The following is a 23,794-nucleotide window of genomic DNA, read 5'->3' on the forward strand; positions in this document are numbered from 1 at the left end:
GGAAGCAAAGCTTTCCGAACACCCTGGCCGGGCCCACCCGCTTAAGGCAACAAAGTTTCAATTATAACCCCAACACAAATGGCTGCAGGCGGCAGAGGGAGCCCCAGGCTTGGCTCCGCTCCAGGCTACAAAGTTTCAATTGTAGAAGGAAAATAAATTCCAGATACCAGGGCCTCCGCTTGGGTTGCCAGGGGGCGTGGCCGGCCTGCAAACCACCACAGGCCCCTCGCTCAGGCCACCCCACGCCCCAAGAGAACCCCACCCTAATCAGGGACACCCTTCAGGGCAAACCAGCTGGCCCCCACCCCTGTACCAGGCCTCTATCCTATCTAATAAGAGAGTAATATGCAGATTGATCATCACTGCAACACACAATATAGCTGCCCCCATGTGGTCAAAGATCCTGCCCCCATGTGGACACAAGATGGCCACCACAAGATGGCCAGCAGGAGAGGGCAGTTGGGAGGCACCCAGCCTGCATGGGAGGGCAGTTGAGAAGGACCAGGCCTGCAAGGGAGGGCAGTTGGAGGTGATCAACCCTGCAGGAGAGGGCAGTTAGGGTGATCAGGCCAGCAGAGGAGGGAAGTTGGGGGCAAACAGGCTGGCAGTGGAGTGGTTAGGGGGTGATCAGGCTGGCAGGCAGAAGTGGTTAGGGGCAATCAGGAAGGCAGACAAGCAAGCAGTTGGGAGCCAGCAGTCCTGGATTGTGAGAGGGATGTTCGACTGCCCGTTTAGGCCCGATCCTGGTAGGGCAGTCGGACATCCCTCGAGGGGTCCCAGATTGGAGAGGGTGCAGGCTGGGCTGAGGGACACCGCCCCCTCTGTGCACGAATTTCATGCACCGGGCCTCTAGTGTGTGTGTACACACACACACACACACACACACACACACAAACAACAGAAAACAAGTGTTGACGAGAATGTAGAGAAATTGGGATGTAAAATGGTACAACCACTATGGAAAATAGTACGGTGGTTTCTCAAAAACTTAAGCAGAATTACCATTTGATCCAGCAATTTAAATTCTTGATATATACAAAAGAACTGTAAGCAGGAACTCAAATAGCTATTTGCACATCAATGTTCATAGCAGCATTCTTTAAATAGCCAAAAGGTGCAAACAATCTAAATGTCCACTGATGGGTAAATGAATAAACAAAATGTGCTCTCACTCTACACACACACACACACACACACACACACACACACACACACATACACTGCAATATTATTCAGTTTTGAAGAGGAATTAAATTCTGGTACATGCTTCAACATGGTTGCACCTTGAAGACATTATGCTAAGTGAAATAAACCAGATACAAAAGGACAAATATTTCATGATTCCACTTATATGAGCCACCTAGAATAATCAAATACACAAATACAGAAAGTAAAACATGGTTACTAGGGGCTGGGGAGGAAAAATGGGGAGTTACTCTTTAATGGGTATAGGATTTCAGTTTGGGAAGATGAAAAAGTTCAGGAGATGGATAGTAGTGATGGTCCACAAAATGTGAATAGACTTAATGCCATTGAACTGTACACGAAAAAATGGTTAAAATGGTAAATTTACGTATATTTTATCATGCACAGAAAAGGAATCAAGATGAACAAGCTTCACAATCAACTTCAGACAAATATGACACCTGTGTATACAATATAAAAATGCATGCAGTTTATTACATTAGAAAATGCACAATCATTCAATCATGCAGAGGGTATTAACTGATTAAAAAGTTTTGCCCTCTATGAAGCCAATAAGAATTAACAGAAAAATGCCATCTATCTTCTGGATAACTAAAACAACAACAACAACAACAACAAAAACCCCATGTGAGAGAATGGACTTTGTTTAATAAGCAATAATGGATTTACAAGCATTATCTTGCAATGCCCAAACAAGAGGCTGGAATGTGTCTGGGGGTTATCAGAGCTCAAAAACTCACAAATCTATCAGGAAAAAAAAATTTTTTTAAATGGCAGGCTGGGTAGGCAGATCTAACAAAGAGCCTTCTCTTGTCTGCTATCTTACTAGCTGCTATAGATTCCAGTTAACGCCTGTTTATGGTCTTTAGTTTTTATTTTAGGAGTCCTTTAGAATCTACTTGGGGATTAAGTTCTTGATTTTTTCTTTCTACTTAGTTTGCTGCTAACAACTGCAGGTCCCTACTGCATCTCAAAGTCAGCTTTTTGGGAAGCTGTGAATACACTTAACGTTAAGTGATGTTAGCATTAATGTTCATAAGTGAAGAGAGAGAAGTGCTCCAACACATGCTGGAGATTAACAAAGCAGTCAAATACTTCAAATCTGATAGTGCTGAGAATAAAATCAAGTGTACCCTAAACTATCATGTAGTGCCCTTCAAAGTCAGTTAGGGAAGAGAAGCAACAACTATTTTGAGAGCAGTTTTGCAAAGGGTCCCAGAATAGTATCACCCTTCCCCCATTCCCAAGTGAAAAGGATTGGTAAGAGAAGTAATGAGTTTACAAAAACTCCGTGAGAATAAGGACTACACTTTGATCACTCACCACTGATTCCCATTACCCAGCAGCATACATTGTATACAGCAGGCCTGTGATTATTTATTGACTAAATAAACCTTGGAGAGCTGTTATCCCTTCCCCATTCTCAAACAGAACTATCTACTGTCCCCCATAGAAATTGCCTCATCTCTGGTTTGCGGACTCTTTTTGAGAGGCACTTTCATCACTTCATTTAACTTTGTAAGAAGTTGGAGGAGGGTGAGGACATGTGCTTACTAATCATCCTTTTCCAGATTGCCTCATGCGCCAGAATAGATTTTTATTATTGGTCTGTGGCTGCTACTGCTGTAGAAAGATTTCAGCCTGACCTTCCCAAGCTACCGGGGATGAACATGCACATGGCTGACAGAGAAAAGGTCTTCCTTTTTTTAAAAAACAAACAAACTTTTAGACTAACCAGAGCTCACTATGGTAGGAAAGTCACCCTTTCTCTCATTGAACAAAACTCAAGATGCCGTATTCTTTTGTATAAAAATGGTATGTAGCTGAAACCGGTTTGGCTCAGTGGATGGAGCATCAGCCTGCGGACTGAAAGGTCCCAGGTTCGATTCCGGTCAAGGGCACGTACCTTGGTTGCGGGCACATCCCCAGTAGGAGGTGTGCAGGAGGCAGCTGATCGATGTTCCTCTCTCATCGATATTTCTGGCTCTCTATCCCTCTCCCTTCCTCTCTGTAAAAAATCAATAAAATATATTTAAAAAAAAAAAAAAAAAAATGGTATGTAGTAAAACCAATCTGAATTGGTCCATCAGGAAAAAAGTAGCATCTTGAAGTACCTCACAGACAGCAGTGGTATCAAACAACAGGATTGAGGAATGCTCCACAGGCAGAATAGAAAAAAAGAAAAAAAAGAAAATGAAGCCATTTATAAAGGCAGTTTAAATAACAGGATGGATTCTCACTGGTGGCCTCACGAAAGAGAACAAATATGTCACAGGGAACAACTGATATACTAATAGAGTCCTATCCATCTGGCTGAGGAAAGAGCACTGGTTGGAATACTGAGAAGCTTGTCTGTTAGGAAAAAGGCTTGCTGGGTGCCTCACTGGAAGAACTGAACAGCTTTTAGGAACACTGGAACACATGGTCACACTGTAGCTGGCTAGTCCTGCTAGCAAGAGGTTCAAAGAAGGGTTACATTGGTGCACTGGCAAAAAAAGGCAGAGCAGAGCATATGTGGGCTTTTAAAAATTGGCTTGGACATATAAGCATAACCAATGGACGCAAAACTCGGGGGGGTGAGGGCATATATGAGAGTGGGGTGGGGGGGGCAAGGGTAAGATATGTACACATATAATACCTTAATAAAAAAAAATTGGCTTGGGGCCTATATATCTGGACTCTCACCTAATGCATACCTTGGCCCTCCAACTTAAGAATAAAGTGAGAAGGAAGGGAGACTGTGTGAATAGGATGTCTCATTTTGTGCTTTTAAAAATAGGACTCGCCTGGCCAGCATGGCTCAGTGGTTGAGTCTCAACCTATAAAGCAGGAGATCACAGTTCAATTCCAGCCAGAGCATATGCCTGGGTTGTGGGTTCGATTCCAGTGTGGGGCATGGAAGTGGCAGCTGATCAATTATTCTCTCTCATCATTGATGTTTCTGTCTCTCTTTCCCTCTCCTTTCCTCTCTGAAATCAATAAAAAAATATTTTTTAAATAAAGGACTCAAGAGTCTCATTCTGAAACCAAGTTCAAACCCACACCATGCGCTAAAGTCCCATCTCTACTTTTATATAATGCAGAGCCAAGTGCAGGCACTTTGGGAGATGGGGAAATCAGTCCAGACTCCAGGAAAACAAACACACAATGCTATCTGAATCTCCAATCAGTCCATACCATAGAAAGATCTGCTCAGAAATAGTTGTTCAAGGCATATAGAACTCAATTACTGAAGAAAATCTGCCCCAATGAGGGCTCATGTTTTAACAAGCCAAATAGCATCAAATTAAGCTGAACTCAGGGTTTTTCTAATTGGCAGTTTTATCCATTTCTAAGATTTCATTTCTTATTTTCAAAAATCAAAATGACTCTCTGCCTAAAATAAAAAGAAAAGAAATGCCTTATCACCCACTCTAATATAAGAATTCTCCAAATTTTCACCTACATATCTTCTATATAATTTAACAAACCTCTCATATGGCACAAAAGCTGAAGCCATTACTATTTAAAGTACTATCAACAAATCCCTTACTAATTCCTCTTAGCAGCCTAGCTCTTGCCACTCCCACTAGAAGCTCAGTCACAGAATCCCTCTGCCATTACAGAAAGGGCAACTACTTGATCCTAGCCACCAAGCAGGGTCACTCTAGGGAGAGTAGTAGCTTACCTGCTCCTCAGACAGTTGGGATATATGATTCACAGCAGCATAGGATTCAATTTTGGGGTTAAAGTGGTTGATGATGGCTCTGAAACAAAGAATTAACATTAATATAGCACTGGATGAAAAAAAAAAAAGAAATGAGTTAAAAACAAGTATTGTGTACTCTCTGGTTTAGAGAGCGAGAGCATGGGAGTGATTGTCAGAGGGTAATTGTCTCCTTACTGAACATTAGATCACATGAGGGTGAACTGATAACTCTGAAGAGGGAAGGGTTTAATAATTTATTAGAGACAATAGAATTAAGCATCTCTGCTTTGCAAATGAACTAGAGAAAACCTCACAACCAAACAAAAAACAAAACCAAGCATCCTTCAGACAAGAAACAGGACCCAGTGGGCTGTCCACTAGGGGGCCCTGGTGTTTCAGTCAGGATGAAAAGTAATTGGCTCTGCTCTGAACAGCTCCAAGGGGAGAACAGGGCACTCTGGACCTACACGTACCCTAAATGCAGTCTCTGATGAAGGTGAGCTTTATCAAAGCCTAGAATCAATCTTCATACTTGTTAGTTAATATTTCAAATCAGAATTTTATTTCCAGCCATTGAAACCAAAATCTGAGTGTCATTTTCAAATACTCCCTCTCCTTTACTTCCTCACATTCAAGGTCACCAAGTCTTATCAAATCTACCTCTGAAAAAAATCTCTGAAATCTGAAATAAATACATTTCTCTGAAACCAATGCCTTGGTATAGGTCCTTGTTTCTTTTTTGGTATGGCAGAAAAACCACAGGTTTTAGATACTAGTAAGAGTTTAGTATGAGTCCATCATATATAATAAAAGTCCAGCAACCATAACGGCAGAATGACCAGTATGACCGCTCAACCAGTCACTATGAAGTGCACTGACCACCTCTTGGTCCCTTTCTCCCAGCCGCAGGCTCCCATCGCCTGATGGCGAACGGGAAACTGGGGTGGGTGGCGGGGGATGCCAGCGGTGCCAGGCCAAGGCCCCCACCCCGCTGGTCATTCCACACACAGAGGCGACCTGCAGCAGGGGTGGGGCTGGTGAGTGGGCAAGAACAGCTGACCTCTTAGTCCCTCCCCACCACCCGCAGGCTCCAATTGCTGGATGGCAAACAGAGAACCCGGGTGGGTGGCAGTGGGGGGCGAGGCTGGCTGCTGGCAGCCGGGGAAGATGGCCCTGATCACACGCTAGCTAGGGACAGTACCCGCGCATGATTTTGTGCATCGGGCCTCTAGTATTCACATAAAAATGATTAAATAAATTGGGAGAAGAGACAAATCTTTCTAACAGAACAATTTAAAATAACATGTGTACTCTCCTCTTTAGGAGGTGGAGTTTAGTTCCCATTCCCACTGAGGGTAGGCTAGACTTAGTGACTTATTTCCAAAGAACAGAGTAGCAAAAGGGAAAAATAGTAACTTTATAGTAAAATATTCTGAGAACACCACCTTAACCAAGAGATGAAGGTGAACATCACCAGTAATATCATGTAGTTGTCAAGTAATCCCTGATATGATCTAATGAGAAGGGAACTTCACTTCTTTTGTATACTTTGCAGAACCCAGAACCCAGACCCTCAGTCTAATCACAAGAAAAACATGAGACAAACAGACTAGAGCAGACTGTCAAGGTCATGAAGAACAGAGATATTGTCAAAGACCAGAGGACATTTGGGAGACATCACAAATAAGTGCAATGTAATACCCTAAAATGTCTCCTGGAGCAGAAAGAGGACATTAATGGATAAACTGTGAAATCCAAATAAAATCTGGAGTTTAACAGTAATGTATCAATGTCAGTTTCTTAGTGTTAAATATACCATGGTAATATAAGATGGGGAAACTAGGTTGAGGGGCATTTCTTCTGTAATTCTTAAAATTATTCCAAAATAAAAAAGTTTATTAAAATGTGTATGTGGCCCTGGCCAGAGTTGCTCAGTGGTTAGAGTGCAGGCCCGTGCACTGAAGGGTCATGGGTTCAGTTCCTGGTCAAGGACACATACCTGGGTTACAGGTTCAATCCTCACCTGGTTGGGATATATGCAGGAAGCAACCAATCGATGTGTTTGTTTTTTTTCTCTCTCTCCCCCACCCTCCCTTCCACTCTCTCTAAAGAAAATCAATGGAGCCCTAGCCGGTTTGGCTCAGTGGATAGATCAAAGGGTCCCAAGTTCGATTCCGGTCAAGGACACATGCCTGGGTTGTGGGCTTGATCCCCAGTAGGGGGCGTACAGAAGGCAGCCGATCAATGATTCTCATCATTGCTGTTTCTATCTCTCTCTCCCTCTCCCTTCCTCTCTGAAATCAATAAAAATTTATTAAAAAAAAAAAAGAAAATCATACTATGCTGCCATAAAAAAGAAGGAATTCCTACCATTTGCAGCAACCTGGATGGAATTGGAGAACATGATGCTAAGTGAAATAAGCCAGTCCATGAAAGAAAAATACCACATGATCTCACTCATCTATGGATAATAAAGAAAATTATAAGCTGTTGAACAAAAAGATAGATACAGAGACAGTAAAGCATCAAACAGAAGGTCAAATTACAGCGGGAAGGTTAGGGAGAGGTGGGGGAGATAAGAGATCAACCGAAGGACTTGTCTGCAAGCATATAAGCATAACCAATGGACACAAAACTCTGGGGGATGAGGGCATTTATGGGAGTGGGGTGGGGGGGGGACAATGGTAAGATATGTACACATATAATACCTTAAGAAAAAAAAGAAAAAAAAAGAGAAAGCCTATTAAAAAATAAAAAAAAATTAAATTAAAAAAAAGAAAATCGATGAAAAAAATATCCTCGGATGAGAAGTAACAAAACAAAACAAACATTTGTGTGTATGATAGCGTAATAAAAATCAATGTTTTCTTTTCATATAATTTATTGATTGTAAAGAATTACAGAACCATTGAATCTAATACAGGTAAAAATATATAAACCAGAAATTTTACAAAAACATGGTCTGGAATCCTACTTTGACCACATGATTCTGAATGATTTTAGGGAAGCTATAATCTCTCATCAGAGGGAAAAATGTGGGAATAATAATACCTTTCTTAGCACTTAACACAGTACCTAGGAATAGTACATTGTAGGCGTAAAATAAATGTTTGTTGAAAGAGTGACTAAATCTTAGAGGATTCTTACAACATTTATATAATAAAGCAACATCAAACATCTAGCACAATGCCTGGCACACAGCTGGTGCTCAGTAAATATTCAATGAACGAATAAATTAAATAAGACAGAAATGGGTCAGAGTCCTATGCTTTATGCTGCAGAGCATATATGCTCATATTGTTTGGCGGAGGGTATGACAAATTTGCCACTCCGGGAATTTATATTTGGAATGAAGATAAAATCAACCTCCAACCTGCCCTGTGACATTCTCTTCCAGAGCTTCAAATCTCAGCAGGTGATTAAGGTCTCCCACCAGACAAACTGAGGGACTGTTTAGGAACCTAAGAGATGTGGAACAGTCTAAATCCAGTTAGCAATCTCTAACTCAATACCCACAAAGGGCACTGAGTATATGTCTCTGCTTTACTTTTCTTGCTGTTTCTTTAGGGCTGTTACTTGAAAAATCTGAGTACTAATCTGATCTACTGGAGATGCCAGGTGCAGGGCACTAGGCTTAAGAGATAAGAAAAATAACCTGGCACTGACTGTTTTTCCTTCCAGCCTCTTTAGGAAGGAATTTGAGAGCGGGATTGGGAGCTTCATACTGTTGAAATAGAAATATGTTCCAAGATAGCAAAGAGATGACAAAACACTGAGTGACACATGCTAAATCAGGCTAAGTCAGCCCAACTGAGCGACACATGCCTTTGCAGTGACTGAAATACTAAGCTTCTCCTTCTCTAGGAAATTTGGAGGCTACCAGGGCTCATCTGGGTTGTGATTCCACACTGCCTCCACCTGGCCATGGCCCTAGACTGGGACTTAAGCTCTCAGTGGAAGAAAGATGAGACACCAGATTTATGGATAAGCGAAAATCTTTTTTTTTTTTTAAGGCTTTCCTTCCCACTGATATTATCTCCAAAAGGATTTGCTACCATCTCTTCTGAAGATTGTGCGGATGAAGGGGTAGAAAGAAGAGGAAATTTGAGTAGGGAATAAATCATTAAACAGAGCCTTATGGAAAGATTAAGGCTTCCCTTTGATAAGGGTGGCAAGACAATTAAATAGAAAAACAATAGTGTTTGGTTTTTTTTCAAGAAATGGTGCTGGGACATTGGATATCTATATGCAAAAAAATAAAGTTAGATCCCTATCTCACACCATATACAAAATCAACTCAATGTGGATCACAGATCTAAATGTAAGATCTAAAAACTATATAATTTTTAGAAGAACACATGAGAATGCTAGGTGTACTGGTAATAATGTGGATTTTTTTCAATAGATGGAGTTACACATATGTTGATATATATGCAATTTGAAATGTATGCTATTTTGTCGAATTGACAAGAAGCTTCAAAACTGCATATGTCAAATGTGCTGAAGATGTTAATATCATAGATATTTTTACACTTAAAAATGTCAAATTTCATGCCAAAAAAAAAGCATTTGTGGGAAGTTATAATTCATTACTTTAAGAAAAGTGCTGCTGAATTCTTTGGGAAGCTTATGGTGAACATGCTCCATCTCAAGATACTTGTGAACACTGGTTTAAATGCTTTAAAAGTGATGATTTCAATGTGAAAGACAAAGAACGTCCAGGTCAACCGAAAAAGTTTGAAGACCAACAATTACAAACATTATTGGATGAAGATGCGTGACAAACTCAAAAACAACTTGCAGAAAGATTAAACATTGCTCAGCAAACAATTTCCAATCGTTTACAAGCAATGGGAAAGATTTTAAAGGAAGGAAAATGGGTGCCACATCAACTGAATGAAAGACAAATGGAAAACCGAAAAGTCATCAGTAAAATGTTTCTTCAATGGCACAAAAGAAAGTCTTTTTTTGCATCGAATTGTGACTGGCGATGAAAAGTGGATCTATTTTGAGAATCCCAAATGCACAAAATCATGGGTTGATCCAGGTCAACCATCAACATCAACTGCAAGGCCAATTGGATTCGGAAAGAAGACAATGCTCTGCGTTTGGTGGGATCAGGAAGGTGTGGTGTATTATGAGCTTCTAAAACCAGGTGAAACCATTAATACTGATTGCTACCGACAACAAATAATCAATTTGAACCACGCTTTGATCATGAAAAGACCAGAATGTTCCAGAAGACACGGCAAAGTAATTTTGCTTCATGATGACGCACCATTACACATTTCAAAACCAAAGACATGTGAAAAGAGCCCTAACCGGTTTGACTCAGTGGATAGAGCGTCGGCCTGCAGACTCAAGGGTCCTAGGTTCGATTCCGGTCAAGGGCATGTACCTTGGTTGTGGGCACATCCCCAGTAGGGGGTGTGCAGGAGGCAGCTTATTGATGTTTCTCTTTCATCGATGTTTCTAACTCTCTTCCTCTCTGTAAAAAATCAATAAAATATATATTTTTTAAAAAGACACGTTAAAAGATCTTGTCTGGGAAGTATTAACCCACCCACTGTATTCATCAGACCTTGCTCCTTCAGATTACCACTTGTTCTGATCGATGGCACATGCACTTTCTGAGCAGCATTTCAAAAGATACGAAGAAGTGGACAATTGGGTCTCTGAATGGTTTGCCTCAAAACAAGAAAAGCTCTATTGGGATGGTATCCACAAATTACCTGAGGATGGGGAAATGTGTAGCTAGTGATGGACATTACTTCGAATACAAGCACTTTTGATGTTTCTCTTGAAATTATCGTGTTTTCTTTGATTACAAAATCTGCTTTTATTTTTAAAAAAATATATTTTATTGATTTTTTTTTACAGAGAGGAAGGGAGAGGGATAGAGAGTCAGAAACATCGATGAGAGAGAAACATTGATCAGCTGCCTCCTGCACACCCCCACCTGGGGATGCGCCCGCAACCAAGGTACATGCCCCTGACCGGAATCGAACCTGGGACCCTTGAGTCCGCAGGCCGACGCCCTATCCGCTGAGCCACACTGGTGAGGGCAAAATCTGCTATTATTAACCAGTACACCTAGTAAATCTTCACAAGCCTGGGTTAGGCAATGATTTCTTGGATAGGATACCAAAAGCACAAGTGACAAAGAAAAAGTAGGTCAAGTTAAAAAATGTTTGTGCTGCAAATGGTACCATCAAGAAAGTGAAAAGAAAACCCAGAGAATGGGAGACAATATTTGGGCATCATATAGCTGATAAAGAACCCCAATGAGATACTACTTCACACCCACTAGGATGGCAATAATAAAAAAGACCATAACACGTATTGATAAGGACATGGAGAATTCTCATATATTGCTGGTGGGATTTTAAAATGGTACAGCTACTTTGGAAAATGATTTGGCAGTTCCTCAAATGTTAATAAATAGTGTTACCATATGACTCAGAAATTCTACTCCTGGGGATATACCCAAAAGAATGAAAACATTATGGCTACAGAGGGCCCTGGCCGTATAGGTCAGTTGGTTAGAGCACTGTCCAGATATACCAAGGTTATGGGCTTGATCCCTGGTCAGAGCACATACAAAAATCAACTAATGAATACATAAATAAGTGGAACAAAAATCAATGTTTCTCTCTCTCTCCTTTCCTCTCTCTCGCTCAAATCAATTTTTAAAAAACATTATGTCTACACAAAAACCTGTACACAAATGTTCATAGTAGCATTATTTGTAATAGCCAAAAAGTAGAAACAATCCAAATGTCCATGAATGTATAACTGAAGAATGGGTAAACTGAAGAAATGATAAACAAAATGTGGTATGGCTATAATAGATTATTCAGCCATAAAAAGTAATGAAGTACTGATAAATGCTACAACATGGATGGACCTTGACAATATTAAATGAAAGAGGCCAGACACAAAAGGCCAAATATTGTATGATTCCATTTATAGAAAAGGTCCAGAATAGGTAAATTATTATATATAGAGAAAGCATATTAGTGGTTGCCTGAGGCTAAAGGGAGGATTAGAGGAGTAATGAAGATTGACTGCTAATGGGTATAGAGCAGTGAAGTATAGAGAAGTATCGTTGCTACTTCATAACTGTAATTTTGCTACTGTTGAGAACCGCTAGCAGGGTCGCCTAAGACCATCGGAAAACAGGGATATTTACATTACGATTCATTAACAGTAGCAAAATTACAGTTATGAAGTAGCAACGAAAATAATTTTATGGTTGGGGGTCACCACAACATGAGGAACTGTATTAAAGGGTCGCGGCATTAGAAAGGTTGAGAACCACTGTCCTAGAGCCTGCATCTGTTAGCAATGCTATTGGCAGGAGGAAAAGAAGCTCATTGGGCCACTGACTATTTTATAAATTACAGCAGATGGAGTTTAAGGAGCTTCCGCAGAAGCCTCTGTGTGTACAAGAGGATAGCAACATGGGTGAGACTGGCAGTGGAAACCACATGTTTAGGGAGGACCAACCGTACCTGGAGATAAGAAAAGGTCAACTCCTGGTAATATGTGTGATATCTTTACATTAAAAGGTTTGCATTTGGCCCTAGCCGGTTTGGCTCAGTGGATAGAGCGTCAGCCTGTGGACTGAAGGGTCCCAGGTTCGATTCCCGTCAAGGGCACATGCCTGAGTTGCAGGTTCAATCCCCAGTAGGGAGCGTTCAGGAGACAGCTGATCAATGATTCTCTCTCATCATTGATGTTTCCATCTCTCTCTCCTTCTCCCTTCTTCTCTAAAATCAATAAAAAAATACATTTACAAAAAAAAAGGTTTGCATTTGGCAAATGATGTCAACTTTTGGCTATTGAAAAAAAAACTCGTTGGAGTAAAAAAATTGGGGGTAGATTGGTGCTGGAGAAGGAAGGTTATTTTTAACACTCTTGACCACTTTTTTATTTTTATTTTTTTTTAAGAAATGGCTGAAGCTGCCCACATTACTCAGAAAGCTATCCATCCAGGACTGTGAAGAGGGCTTAAAGAAATAAGGCCCGACTGTCCAACCTATGAGGGAAGGGGGTGGGGGGGAAAGAGATCAACCAAAGGACTTGTATGCATGCATATGAGCATAACCAATGGACACAGACGGCAGGGCGGGGGGACAGGTGTGAGGGTTGAGGGCATGTGTTGGAGGGGTGGGGGTGGCCGAGGAGAGGTCAATGGGGGGGGGGGGAAGGAGACTTATGTAATACTTTCAACAATAAAGGATTTAAATAAAAATATTAAAAAAAAATTAGGCCCAAGGAAAGGGAAAGGAATCTGGAGGTAGAATTTGGTGGACAAAGGGAATATAATTTTTAACCAAACTTCCAGCTTTTCTCAAAATGGAACTAAGTGCTCCATGTTAGCAAGAACCAAATTTATTTTGCTCACCAATATATTCTCAGGCCTTTAGCAAAATGTCTGGCATACTGGCAGATTTGATTTTTAAAACTGAACAAATGAATGAAATTTGAGAAGGTTCTGTCCAGTCTCACCACAAACAAGCTCCATGATCACCAGCTATTCTCCAAAAGTATGAAAATAGCAGTAAAAATGTTTTATCCCTATCATGGGAAAAAAGGTGGCTCAGACAGGAAGAGCTGTCCTCCAAAAAAGGAACAAAAGTTGTTACTAAAGACAATAAAGACTTCTCATCTTAAATCATATCAGGAGGCCAGAGAAAAGCTTTCTGGATTTCCTATTAATGTAGTAGCTTCTGAAAGTAAGCCTAAATTTGTTTATTTGGGGGCGGGGAGGTGGGAGAGCAGTGGGCGAGTGTGTTACACGCTGGTATGTGATCTCCTAGTGCAGCTGAATTAGACAGCCCCAAAGAGGAAAGAGAAAAGAAAAAGACAATGGCATAGTCAAGGGTATTTCAAAAGCCAGCCTGCATGAGGGATGACTCTGCACCCAAAGCACCTTTAAGGGCAAGAATCTGGGCCACCCTCCAAGCAACTGTCAACTTCTGTCTGCTGAAGACAGGGGTCACTTACACAAACTGAAGCAAAATGAAGTGGACAGATGGAACAGCAAGGCTGAGCTGGGGATTTCTTGGTCCATTTTTAACTTATTCTCTCTGACTCATGGCTCTGCAAAGCAGCTCTCTTTTCCCTAGTGCTAGGTGGATGATGGCTGAGACACAAGTTAATGCCCAACTTACCCAAGAAATGCATGGAAATGTTACCTTAACAATGTAGGCAATGTAGCTTAAGAGAAAATGTGGACTCTTCTCCTCATATCCAATGTGAATCTAAAACAAATCCTCCAAAGATGCAATTTCTCACAAGACCAGCTATCTCCTACAGACAGGGGGAGCATCTAAGGGTCTTTCATGAAACAATAGATAAATGTTTCATCCAGGAGCCCAGAACATGGTGACTGTATCCTGACTGAGATGGCTGAAGGAAGCAGGCTGTCTCTGAAAGCTGCTATGTAAATCCTTCAGGAAGAAAGGACAAAAACAGCTCTGGCAAAGTGGCTCAGTTAGTTGGAGCATCATCCTGTAACCAAAAGGTTGCAGGTTCAATTCCCGGTCAGGGTCCATATAGAAGGCAACCGATCCATGTTTCTCTCCCGCCCCTCTCTCTTTCTCACCCTTCTCTTTCTCTCTAAAATGAATAAACATATCTTCAGGTGAAAATTTAAAAATATATATTACTTTTTTAAAAAGGAGAAAAACAGGCAAAGGTTGTTTACAGGATAAGTTTTTATAGCTCTTATTCCAAGGGAGGAAACATAATTAGTATACTTAACTTGGTACATACTGGGAAGATTCTTCAATGTTTCACCCTAAAATTATTCCTATAAGGCTACCAGATTTACATTAAAGAGATTATGAGTGAATACCTAAATTCTGATCAAAATAAATCTGGATCTCAAGGTTCAAACTCATAAGAGCTATAATCCTGTATTTTTAAATACTTGCTAAACACGTACAACTGGATGTCATGCTTTTGTTTACATGGTCTTCTTCACATGAAATGCTTTTTTCCCCCCATCACTAAAAAGACTAAATCTTATTTTTCCTTGAAGACCGGTTAAAATACCATTGCTTCCCTGAACATGATATATATATCATGGCTTTAGAGGCAGTAGATCTGTATTAAAATCCTGCTTACTCCACTTCTAGGCTGTGTCACCACAGGCAAGAGACCAATCTCTCTGAGTACCAGTTTCTTCATCTACTTGGATTTCCTTTCCAGAGCTTTTCCTCTGTTTTCCTATATTTATACCATCTAACATGAGCTAAAGGGAACTTCTCCCCAACCCCCAAGCAGCTTCCCTTTTCCTAGACCCAAAAGAGCAGCCCAGTGTGATATACTACAGAGTATATTCTCAGATATCTGGAGTTAAAGACAAGAAAACCATCATATTCATAACTGCTTCTACCTGGGAAACCTTCAAACATACAGGTAAAAGATTGGCTTTGGAGAAGGGGTGAAGGTATGATTAAGTGGTATGTAACAGTGTTTAAAATGGTTTATCTGAAGTTGAGTTACTTAATTTCAAACCAACATTTCTTTTCATCTTCAGAACTGCCTCATATACTCCCATTTCATGCAGTAATAAGCTTTCTTCTTCATGGAGTCAATGAATCTTCAGCCCATCCAATTCAACAATAACAAAAAAAGCAATTTCCCTTGACGCCTGTTAACAGCAGTACATTACAAGCCTCAGAGATTCTGCTAATTAACATTAAACAAAATAAAACCTCAAATAAGAATTACCTTCTAACCTTTTCACTTTGAAACTATCTACTCAAAACTTCAGTGACTGACCTGTTAAGGTTATTCCTCTAACTTATTCCCTATGTACCAAGTCTTAACCCTTTCATGCCAAGTAGCCCCTTCCTTATACGGCAGTTTCTGTGGCCATTCTTTTTAGGACCAGAGACACAAAAATAGAACCTTACTATAGAAGCCATTTTGACAACCATCAGGAAGAATAAGCTACTGGCCAGTATATCTAGTTGCTTGCTTTACCCAATGATCCAACTATGTAAATTGGCCCAATTACTAAAGAGAACTTGATTTATTTTTGTACACAAACTTATTGGTCGAAGGGAGAACAGAGAATGTATATCATTGACTGCAACATAGTAACCCTCATATTTTAACCTGGAGAATGAACGATATGAATCAGCATTCCTCTTGATTTCTAGGTGAGAAATACATATGTCACACCAGGTAAGTTATTTACCTATTGGGTGACATTTTCATCCAGGCACTGCATTGGACAAATGAAGGCTTAAAATTCATTAAGTGAAGCAAAACAGGAAAGAGTTAATGTATGTGAAATGTACATGCACACAGCCTGAGGGGCAGTTGCCTCATTTTCTGGAGCTGTGTGCATGATTATACATTTTGGCAGTTTGAGCTTTCTACTTTGATGCATGACTTTGTCCAATGTAGGTTTCCACCTCATCACCTGCTGGAAATTGGGCAATTGGTTATAGCTACTTTGCTTGAAAAATGAGCTAATTTCTAGTTACTGTGGCCCCAAACCATAGATTTAAGCCAAGTAAGAGGCCATGGGCTTTACACTTTGGCTAAATTATTTCCTCTAGCACTGCCATAAGAAAATAATGTAATTCCTTCCTGCTTTAGATACCAACCTGACATTTTTTCACTGTTTACGTAATCACACTGAATGTAAATGAAAAATGAACCACAGGAGTTGAAGGAACCACAAAAGTCAAATGGACCATCTACATTTCCATAAAAGACATTACTTAATTCGTTCCCCTTAGAAATGTCTGCTTTTTATTAAAGGTATGTCTCAATAAATGAAGAGAGGCTCCAAAATATTCCTAGGGGTAAAACACTGACAAGATTAGCCTATCCCTAGCCCTGGCTGGGTAACTCAGTTGGTTAGACTGTCGCCACAATACACCAAGGTTGCAGGTTTGATCCTTGGTCAGGGCAAATACAAAAATCAACCACTGAATACATGAATGGATGGAAAGAAAACAAATCTATCTCTCTCTCAAAAAAGGAAGATTAGCCTATCCCTGCTCAGATCCCATTATTCTGTGCTTCAGCTTCCCTTAATTTGTCTCTAGTGGCAAAGCAGGAGTTGGTGGCACAGTTCCAGGGAGTATAGAATGCAAACCTTTGATAGATTTTGCAATTAGATTGGCCCTGGATTTCCTATCTCCAGAAGCAAGGCCCCTCTAAACTCTCAGATATACCTAATAAATACAAAGGAATAAAATGTGCCATGTGGGAATGTCTATTAGATTTTCTGTCCCACTTCAAGACAGAAAATCCTAATATATACATGGGAGGACTTCTCAGGCAGAAATCAGCTCAAAACCCCCAGAAGTAATCTAATTTTAATTAATGGTGAATATTGCAATCCCCTGAATGTGACTCAAAAACTTTTTAAAAACTGTCATGAGCCCTGTCCAGTTTGGCTCAGTGGATAGAGCGTCAGCCTCTGGACTGAAGGGTCCCAGGTTCGATTCCAGTCAAGGGCATGTACCTTGGTTTCGAGCACATCCCCAGTAGGGGGTGTGCAAGAGGCAGCTGATGGAAGTTTCTAACTCTCTCCCTCTCCCTTCCTCTCTGTAAAAAATCAATAAAATATATTAAAAAAAAACAAAAACTGGCATGAACCAAGAACCTGAAATATATTAACTACATCTCATTCCCATGAGCCCAATTAATCAATTTATTATAAAACATTTAACTTTGAGCAAGAGGGCAAAAAAAATTAGCAGTTGGCTTACTTAGACTTCTTTTTTTTTTATCATTTCAAAAACAGCGGGAAAGCCCTGGTTGGTGTTGCTCTGCGGTTAGAGTGCCAGCCCATGCATCAAAGGGTCATGGGCTCTATTACCGGTCAAGGGCATGTACCTGGGTTGCCGATTCGATCCCTGGCCCTGGTCAGGGCTTGTGCAAGAGGCAACCAATCGATGAGTCTCTCTCACATCAATGTTTTACTCTTACATCGATGTTTCTCTCCCTCTCTCTCTCCCTCCTCTCTCTCCCTCTCTCTCTCTCTCTCTCTCTCTCTCTCTCTCTCTCTCTCTCCCCACACACACACACTCCCACCCTTCCACTCTCTCTGAAAAACAACAACAAAAACACACACCTCTTCCTCTTCCCCAAAGTGGCCATAGGTGACCTCTGAAAATGGTTCGCTATTCACTAGACCCAGAAAACTCCACGAAATCATGCATATCAAGAGGCTCAAACTTTGTATTCACTTTAAGAACACTCGTGAAACTGCCCAGGCCATTAAGGATATGCATATTTGAAAACACACCAAGTATCTGAAGGGTGTCACTTTAAAGAAGCAGTGTGTGCCATTCTGTCGTTACAATGGTGGAGCTGGTAGGTATGCCCAGGCGAAACAGTGGGGCTGGACAAAGGGTTGGTGGCCCAAAAAGAGTGCTGAATTTTTGCTGCACATACTTAAAAATGCCGAGAGCAATGCTGAACTTAAGGGTTTAGATGTAGAATCTCTGATCATTGAGCATATTCAGGTGAACAAAGCTCCCAAGATGCGTTGTAGAATCTACAAAGCCTGTGGGCGGATTAACCCATACATGAGCTCTCCCTGCCACATTGCACAGAAGAAAAAGGTATCCCAGAAGAAAATAAAGAAACAAAAACTTATGGCCCGGGAGTAAATTCAGCATAAAATAAATCTAAAAAAAAAAAAAAAAATCAATGGAAAAAAATATCCTTGAGTGAGGATTAACAAAAAATTAAAATTAAAAAAAAGAGGGAAATTATTTTAGTAGAACACACGCTGGACTAGAGAGAGGGGGAAATTGTCTGTGGATCCCATACTAGATAGAGAAAAAAGGTACATGAATCCCAAACTAATCAGAAGAGCTGTGCATATACCTCAGTGGTAGCAAGGGAGGAATGGGATCCCATATGGACAAAGGAGGGAAAAGGCTGTCAATATTTCTGAGTGGTCTAGTGCAGGCATATGGACACCATACTAGACAGGAGTGGTCCTAATGTTCATGCACAGCAGAGAGGGGATGGCAAACAAATGGATCACATACCAGTTTTTAAGTACTCCAAGTAAAGAATGAAATTAAAAGACATGGAAAGAGGTTTATGCTCTATCCCAGGGGCACCTTTTGGAACTCCTCAGGAAAGGCAATCAGTGAGTCTGCCAAAGTAATTAAGCAAGCGAACATTTACCATAAAGCCCACATCAGTTAAGTGAACAGAGATGAATCTTATTACAGTGCACTGTCAGCTCTGAGCCTGCAGGTACTAACCACTGCGATGTGGCGTTACTCGGCCCTGTCTGCTCGCTCACCCATTGTGACGGAGAGCTTCACCCTTCTTGTCAGCTCTAAAAAACAGGCTGCTTTCACCTGCTCTGGCAGTGACTTATGTTGCCTTCAGAGAGGCCTTAGCACCAGCACCAGTGTTTTTTTGTAAGAAGCCTGGCTGTAAATATTGGGGAAAGAGGTGTGGTTGGCTAGAGAAAGGAGCCTCGAGAGATAGAGAGGCAGAGATATGGGAGAAAGCAGGGGAACTGCATAGACGTTTGATTAGTAAGGTAAGAAAAATGGGATAGGTTAGTAGGTCAAGAAGTAAATGAAGCCCTGGCTGGCATGGGTAAGTGGTTAGAGCATCGGCCTGAGCACTGACGGGTTGTGGGTTCAATTACCAGTCAAGGGCATCTCTCTCACATCAATGTTTCTCTCTCTCTCTCTCTCTCTCTCTCTCTCTCTCTCTCTCTCTCTCTCTCACTCCCTCTAAAAATCAATGGAAAAGTTATCCTCAGGTGAGGATTAACAAAAAAATAAATAAAGAAAGTAAGTAAATGAAGCCCTGGCTGGTCTCATAGCACATGCATAGCAGTGACTGAAGCATTGCTCGTACACTGAAGGGTTTCGGGTTTGATACTAGCTAGTTAAGGCATGTATGGGAGGCAACCAATAGATGTTTTTTTTCTGTTTCTCTCTCACTCTCTTTCTCTCTCTTCCTCTCACTAAACATCCTCAGGCGATGATCAAAAATAAATAAATAAACAAACAAATAAAATAGTAAGCATTGCTTTAAAAAAGAAAAAATATATTTTTTAAAAAGGTAAATGAAGAATAAATAAGCTGCTCAAAGTATTGGACCATTCTGCTTGGGTGAAGTTGATAGTATTTCACTGAATAAGGAAAAAGTTAAAACTTCATTGCAATATACTTTTTCTACAGGAAAAAATATACTACTGAGACATGTTGCTTTTCCAATGTTAGTGGCAGCCTCAATATCAGATTATTAATGAGTTAGCTCCAAAGCAAAAGGGTCAGATTTTTCTCAACAACCTAATCGATATCTATTATTGAACAAAATGCATTATTTGCTAGTGAAATGGATATTTATCAATTATCCTAAGATTTACAAATGGCACCTGGAACAACTTTTGGCCCTATTTCTTTCCGAAAATAATTATCAGAGACAAAATGAAAGTCCCAAACTAACTAAATGGTAGCCTACTAAGTCAGGATCCTCACAAGAGGAAGACTGCAGGAATACCTGTTGAGACAAATTTAAAAATCATGCAACATTAAAAAAACTCATCACAGGCCATGTGTCTATCACTCAGAGGAGCAGCTAAGAGTAGACAGGTAGGTAAGGCCCCTGGGTTCAGAAACCAATAAATCTCTACCTCATTATAGAGAGTAGATCCTAAAGACATTGCTGGGAGACAGACATGATCAGCCAATTGAAGAAATGACATGGAATGGCTTGTGACTGAAATTGATGGAAGTCTCACAGCACATGCACATGCACATGCAGGCACCCATACATTTGAGCTTCCCTCTAGGCCTAGAACAAGAGCACATAAAGAGCTGTGGTAGAAAATGACTTGCAACCCTACTTTCTACCACAGTGCTTTGTTTGCAACAGGCCTGCAATTTCCTTACATTCAAAGGCAGTGGGAGGTGGGAAAAGGGAGACTAGATAACGACTATTCAAAACCAAGCAGCGCTGCCCAGGAGAGGACTTAATTGGAGGATAAAATTGGAGACTGATTCTTTGACAGCACCCCCAATAATAGCTAGTAAAGCAGGGGGTAAGAGCCAGCTCGAAACATTCATCATCATAGTGCAACAAGATGAACGTCTTTGGGGGAGAGTCTATGAGATTCTGGAGTAAGAAAATGAAGCCCATGTGGAGGGTAAGGCAGTTGGCTCTGGCAGATTGTCTCTGTGGGAGGCTGGGTATAATTGTTTTATGCTCACGAAGAACTTATTAGTTGCTTTCTCTTCAATATCCCAGAAATAGTGGTGACACTGCCCAAAGGAGAAATTTGGTTTTATAGTGATTACAGAACTTTATACTACTATATGCACCATTTTAGAAAGAGAGAATTTCTCTATTTTCTCCCCCTCCCTTACTCTGCAAATTGACTGCTTTCTCCACTTGATCTTAGCCATAAGGCCAAGAAGTGATGACAGCTTTCTTATGTAGTGAAGGAACAATCGTCCCTAGAAGAAAGTTCTACGGTTTCTGAACGTGAGGTTTTGCTAGTACAGCCATTGACTCTTGATAGTTTAATTTGTTTGACAAACATTTGAATATTTACTATGTGCAGGTACTATGCTAGGAAATGGAGGAGGCAAATGACATTTGATTCCAATTAGCAAGGAATATAGAGGTTAATGGAAAAGACACACCATAGACAATTTCATTATAATATGGCAAGGGCTAAACGGTATCATGGGAGCACGAGGAGGAGGCGGGTATAGCCCAACCTGGGGGCTTAGAAAAGGCATCCTGAAGGAGATAGTGCTTGAGTTAAGTCTTATTTTAAAGCTTCCCTAGCTAAAGAGTAGCAGGATACCTTTGTGAAAGCCACAAGCCTGCCAGAGTCCTATTTGCACCTTTTTGCTCAATACTGACTCAAAGATGCTCATGGAGTTAGGCTATGGCAGGTTCTATGCCTCCTTTCACCTAAAACTAAATGTAAGCACACAGCAGCTACAAACTAGTAAGCTGAAGGCAGGCCTTTCAGTCTCATGGGAGTGATGGATCTCGGTGGTGCTGTGCCCGCCCCGCCCTCCACAGAGTGTCAGTCTCCAGCTGGTGTGGCAGCTGTTCCACTTAAAGCCACACTGAAGCCTTGAGTCTCTGATCTCCACCAAACCACACTGAAGAGAATAAATGGCTCTGCTTTGCAGCTGCCTGTTAATTATAACAGTTTCCTTGGTCCTCTTTTGGTTTATAAGACAATAATATGCATTTGGGAAGGTCCTCAGTAAGAAACACATAAGAGAACTTTTACTTCATAAAGAGCCTGAAAAAACACCTACTGCCAGCAGCAGTAAGGCATCCAAACACCTAAAACAATAGCACGTGAGACAGCATCAGAACATCAGAACACAGATTCCTTCAGCAGGGCCTCTAGCTTACATAAATGATAGCAATCCATCACTCAGCCAATAAGAGGGCTTTTTAAAAGCATCCTTATAAAACCATCTTTTACATTCAGGAGATCTGTAAGATAAAAATAGCATTAATTGTCTTGACTTGTTACTTTAAAAAGGAAGAAAGACAGCCCAAGCCAGTGTGGCTCAGTTGGAGAGTCGTCTTATACACAGAAAGGTCACAGATTCAATTTCCTGTCAGAGCACATACCTAGATTGCAGGGTTCAGTCCCTAGTTGAGGAGAGTATGAGAGGCAACCCATCAATCTCAATCTCTCTCTCTCTCTCTCTCTCTCTCTCTCCCCTCCCCTCTCCCCCTTCCTCTAAAATAAAGATAAATAAATAAATGATATATCCTCAGGTGAGGATTTAATTTAAAAAGGAAGGAAAACAATGCATAATGCTATTAATAATTCACTTCAAAGTTGCTTTAGTTGTCTCAAAGCCCCATTTTAGATAATTAAAACTTTTTGGCTGTCCTCTTGTTACTCTAGAAGGAATTAGTAGTAAATTCTACTGTGTCAGGAAAAACAATTCAGCTCATCAATGAGAAAGGGGACTCTCTTGATAATCCCAAAGCATACTTCCTGGCTATCCTAGATTAATTCAGGAGTTGCCAAGAATGTATTAGGCCCTTCCCATACTCCAACTCTCCCTCCCATCCTGTAAGCAGACTGTGAGACCTTGGGAACCTGGCAGCAACTCAGTCTAAGAAAGGCCAAAGAGAAACTGCTTCTAAATGGGAGCCTGGATTATAAACAGCTCTTGTTTTGATCTCACTACAGGCACATCCCCCTCTACTTGCATGCCCTGTTTTTCTGTTTTCTGTATTCTATAAAACCTTATGTTGGGAAAGTCTAGATGGCGGCAAACGAAGAGCACTGGTCCGTTGACTCTAGTGTGGCCCGTCCATAGGCCAGATGGACTTAGTGGGACAACTTCATTGGTGGCAGCCAGTGTGGCAGTAAACTTCACCAGTCGGCTGCAACAGTGCACACATAAATCCTAATAAACCCAGGTCTTTCACAGCCAGTACCCTAAGTTATTTCTTTGGAATCCATGAACAACATGCAGCACTTTGCATAATATCTATTAAGATATGAAGCACTCTTTTATATGGGAGGCCCCACAGAAACATTAGAGAGCACAATCAGAAGGGGAGCTCTATAAGCACTTAGACATCTCAATATCCACTTCCCTAGCTTAGGACCTCAGATCGGCTGATGATTCTGGAAGATGATGGTGGCAATATTAAGGCCTTGGAAGATAAAACCATTCATTCCAGCCATCCACTCATTCTTTTATTGTACCATACAGCACTGTGCTAGGGGCAGTGATTACAGAAACAAAACAAAACAAAACGTGGTCTCTGTCCTTAGGAGTTTGCCATCTAGTGATGGTCAGATAAATAAAAGACTATACTACAATGTGACAAGTTCTTTAAGAGATGTATAAAGTCCTGTGGTAATACAGGTGGGAA

The 23,794-nt window shown here is 40.9% G+C and overlaps 1 protein-coding gene and 1 pseudogene across 1 annotated transcript in view; one reads left to right on the forward strand and one right to left on the reverse strand.

Annotated features, from left to right (window-relative positions):
• Positions 1–23,794, reverse strand: part of ARMH3 (armadillo like helical domain containing 3) — a 157,707-nt gene that overhangs the window by 22,004 nt on the left and 111,909 nt on the right. Inside the window, exon 24 of the mRNA XM_008144221.3 lies at positions 4,874–4,952. Within this exon, the coding sequence (XP_008142443.1) occupies positions 4,874–4,952 (79 nt within the window). The remainder of the gene's footprint in view (positions 1–4,873; positions 4,953–23,794) is intronic.
• On the forward strand, positions 18,050–18,549 carry LOC114232487 (60S ribosomal protein L17-like; annotated as a pseudogene).

Source organism: Eptesicus fuscus, chromosome 17 (genome assembly GCF_027574615.1).
Source record: "Eptesicus fuscus isolate TK198812 chromosome 17, DD_ASM_mEF_20220401, whole genome shotgun sequence".
Taxonomy (NCBI): domain Eukaryota; kingdom Metazoa; phylum Chordata; class Mammalia; order Chiroptera; family Vespertilionidae; genus Eptesicus; species Eptesicus fuscus.